This window comes from Bison bison, unplaced genomic scaffold (genome assembly GCF_000754665.1).
Source record: "Bison bison bison isolate TAMUID 2011002044 unplaced genomic scaffold, Bison_UMD1.0 scf7180017864375, whole genome shotgun sequence".
Lineage (NCBI taxonomy): Eukaryota > Metazoa > Chordata > Mammalia > Artiodactyla > Bovidae > Bison > Bison bison.
In genome coordinates, this window is record NW_011494947.1 from 3410470 (window position 1) to 3411651 (window position 1182).

General features: G+C 63.2%; 1 protein-coding gene across 1 annotated transcript in view; it reads right to left on the minus strand.

The window, feature by feature from the left end:
- The window catches only part of USP20 (ubiquitin specific peptidase 20), a 44690-nt gene that overhangs the window by 5511 nt on the left and 37997 nt on the right, over positions 1–1182 (minus strand). The window contains exons 17-18 of the mRNA XM_010856953.1: positions 968–1109; positions 39–208 (exon numbers count right to left, since the gene is read on the minus strand). Of these exons, the coding sequence (XP_010855255.1) occupies positions 39–208; positions 968–1109 (312 nt within the window). The remainder of the gene's footprint in view (positions 1–38; positions 209–967; positions 1110–1182) is intronic.

The following is a 1182-nucleotide window of genomic DNA, read 5'->3' on the forward strand; positions in this document are numbered from 1 at the left end:
TCCCCCGCCCCGCCCCCCGCACAGGAAGGTGGCCTCACCTCCGTGGGAGCAGAGGAACGTGTGGTTGGTGATGGGCCCTGGCTCCGCGAAGGTGTTAAACTTGTTGAGCCATTCCCGGGACACGTAGAACCGCAGCAGGCTGGGCTCCCGCATGGCGGCCAGGGACACCACCTGCTGCCGCTCCCGCACAGCTTCCTCGCTGCTCTTCCTGGGGCAGGGCGGCACGGGGGCGGGTCAGGGGTGGGAGCCACGCCCCGTGCAGGAAGCCCCACGTCTCAGGCCCCTCAGCACCCCTCCACATCTCAGCACCCTCCTCATCTCAGCACCCTCATTTCAGCACCCCTCATCTCAGCACCCTCTCATTTTAGCACCCCTCCATATCTCAGCATCCTCCCATCTCAGCACCCTTCATCTCAGCACCCTCCTCATCTCAGCACCCCTCCCTACCTCAGCACCCCTCATCTCAGCACCCTCCTCATCTCAGCACCCCTCCCTATCTCAGCACCCTGCACGTCTCAGCACCCCTCAGTATCTCAGGACCCTTCTGCATCTCAGCACCCTCCTCATCTCAGCACCCCTCATCTCAGCACCTTCCTCATCTCAGTGCCCTCATCTCAGCACCCCTCATCTCAGCACCCTCGCATTTTAGCACCCCTCCATATCTCAGCATCCTCCCATCTCAGCATCCTCCACATCTCATAGGCCCCACCACCCCTGCCAGAATTCCAGCGTCATCACCTCCCACCAGGACCACTGCAGAAAACCCAACTCAACTACGTGGGTTTCCTGCTTTCCCAACAGCAGTCAGAGCAGCAGGCTCTTTCTAAAACCCCCAATCATCACTCTTCCCTGGCCTAAAGCCCTCTCAGGCGCCCCTCTGCACCCGGGTGAAGTCCCGTGGAGGTGGCGCGGAACGCTAGGCTCGCGGGTTGCTGGGCAGGGCCCCGGCGCGCTGGCAGAACCGCACCTGTAGAAGAGCACGTAGGCCTCCGCGTTCTGCACCACCGTCTCGTGGACCTCGGTGACGTACTGGTCGTCGAACTCATACCACTGCCCGTTGATCACGTTCTGGCAGTAGGCAATGTAGTGGCCACCTGCGGCGGGAGATGCAGGCGGTGACGGAGCCCCCGGGGGACTGGGCGGGGTCGGGGCAGGGGCGGGCGCAGACTCACTGCCTGCCGT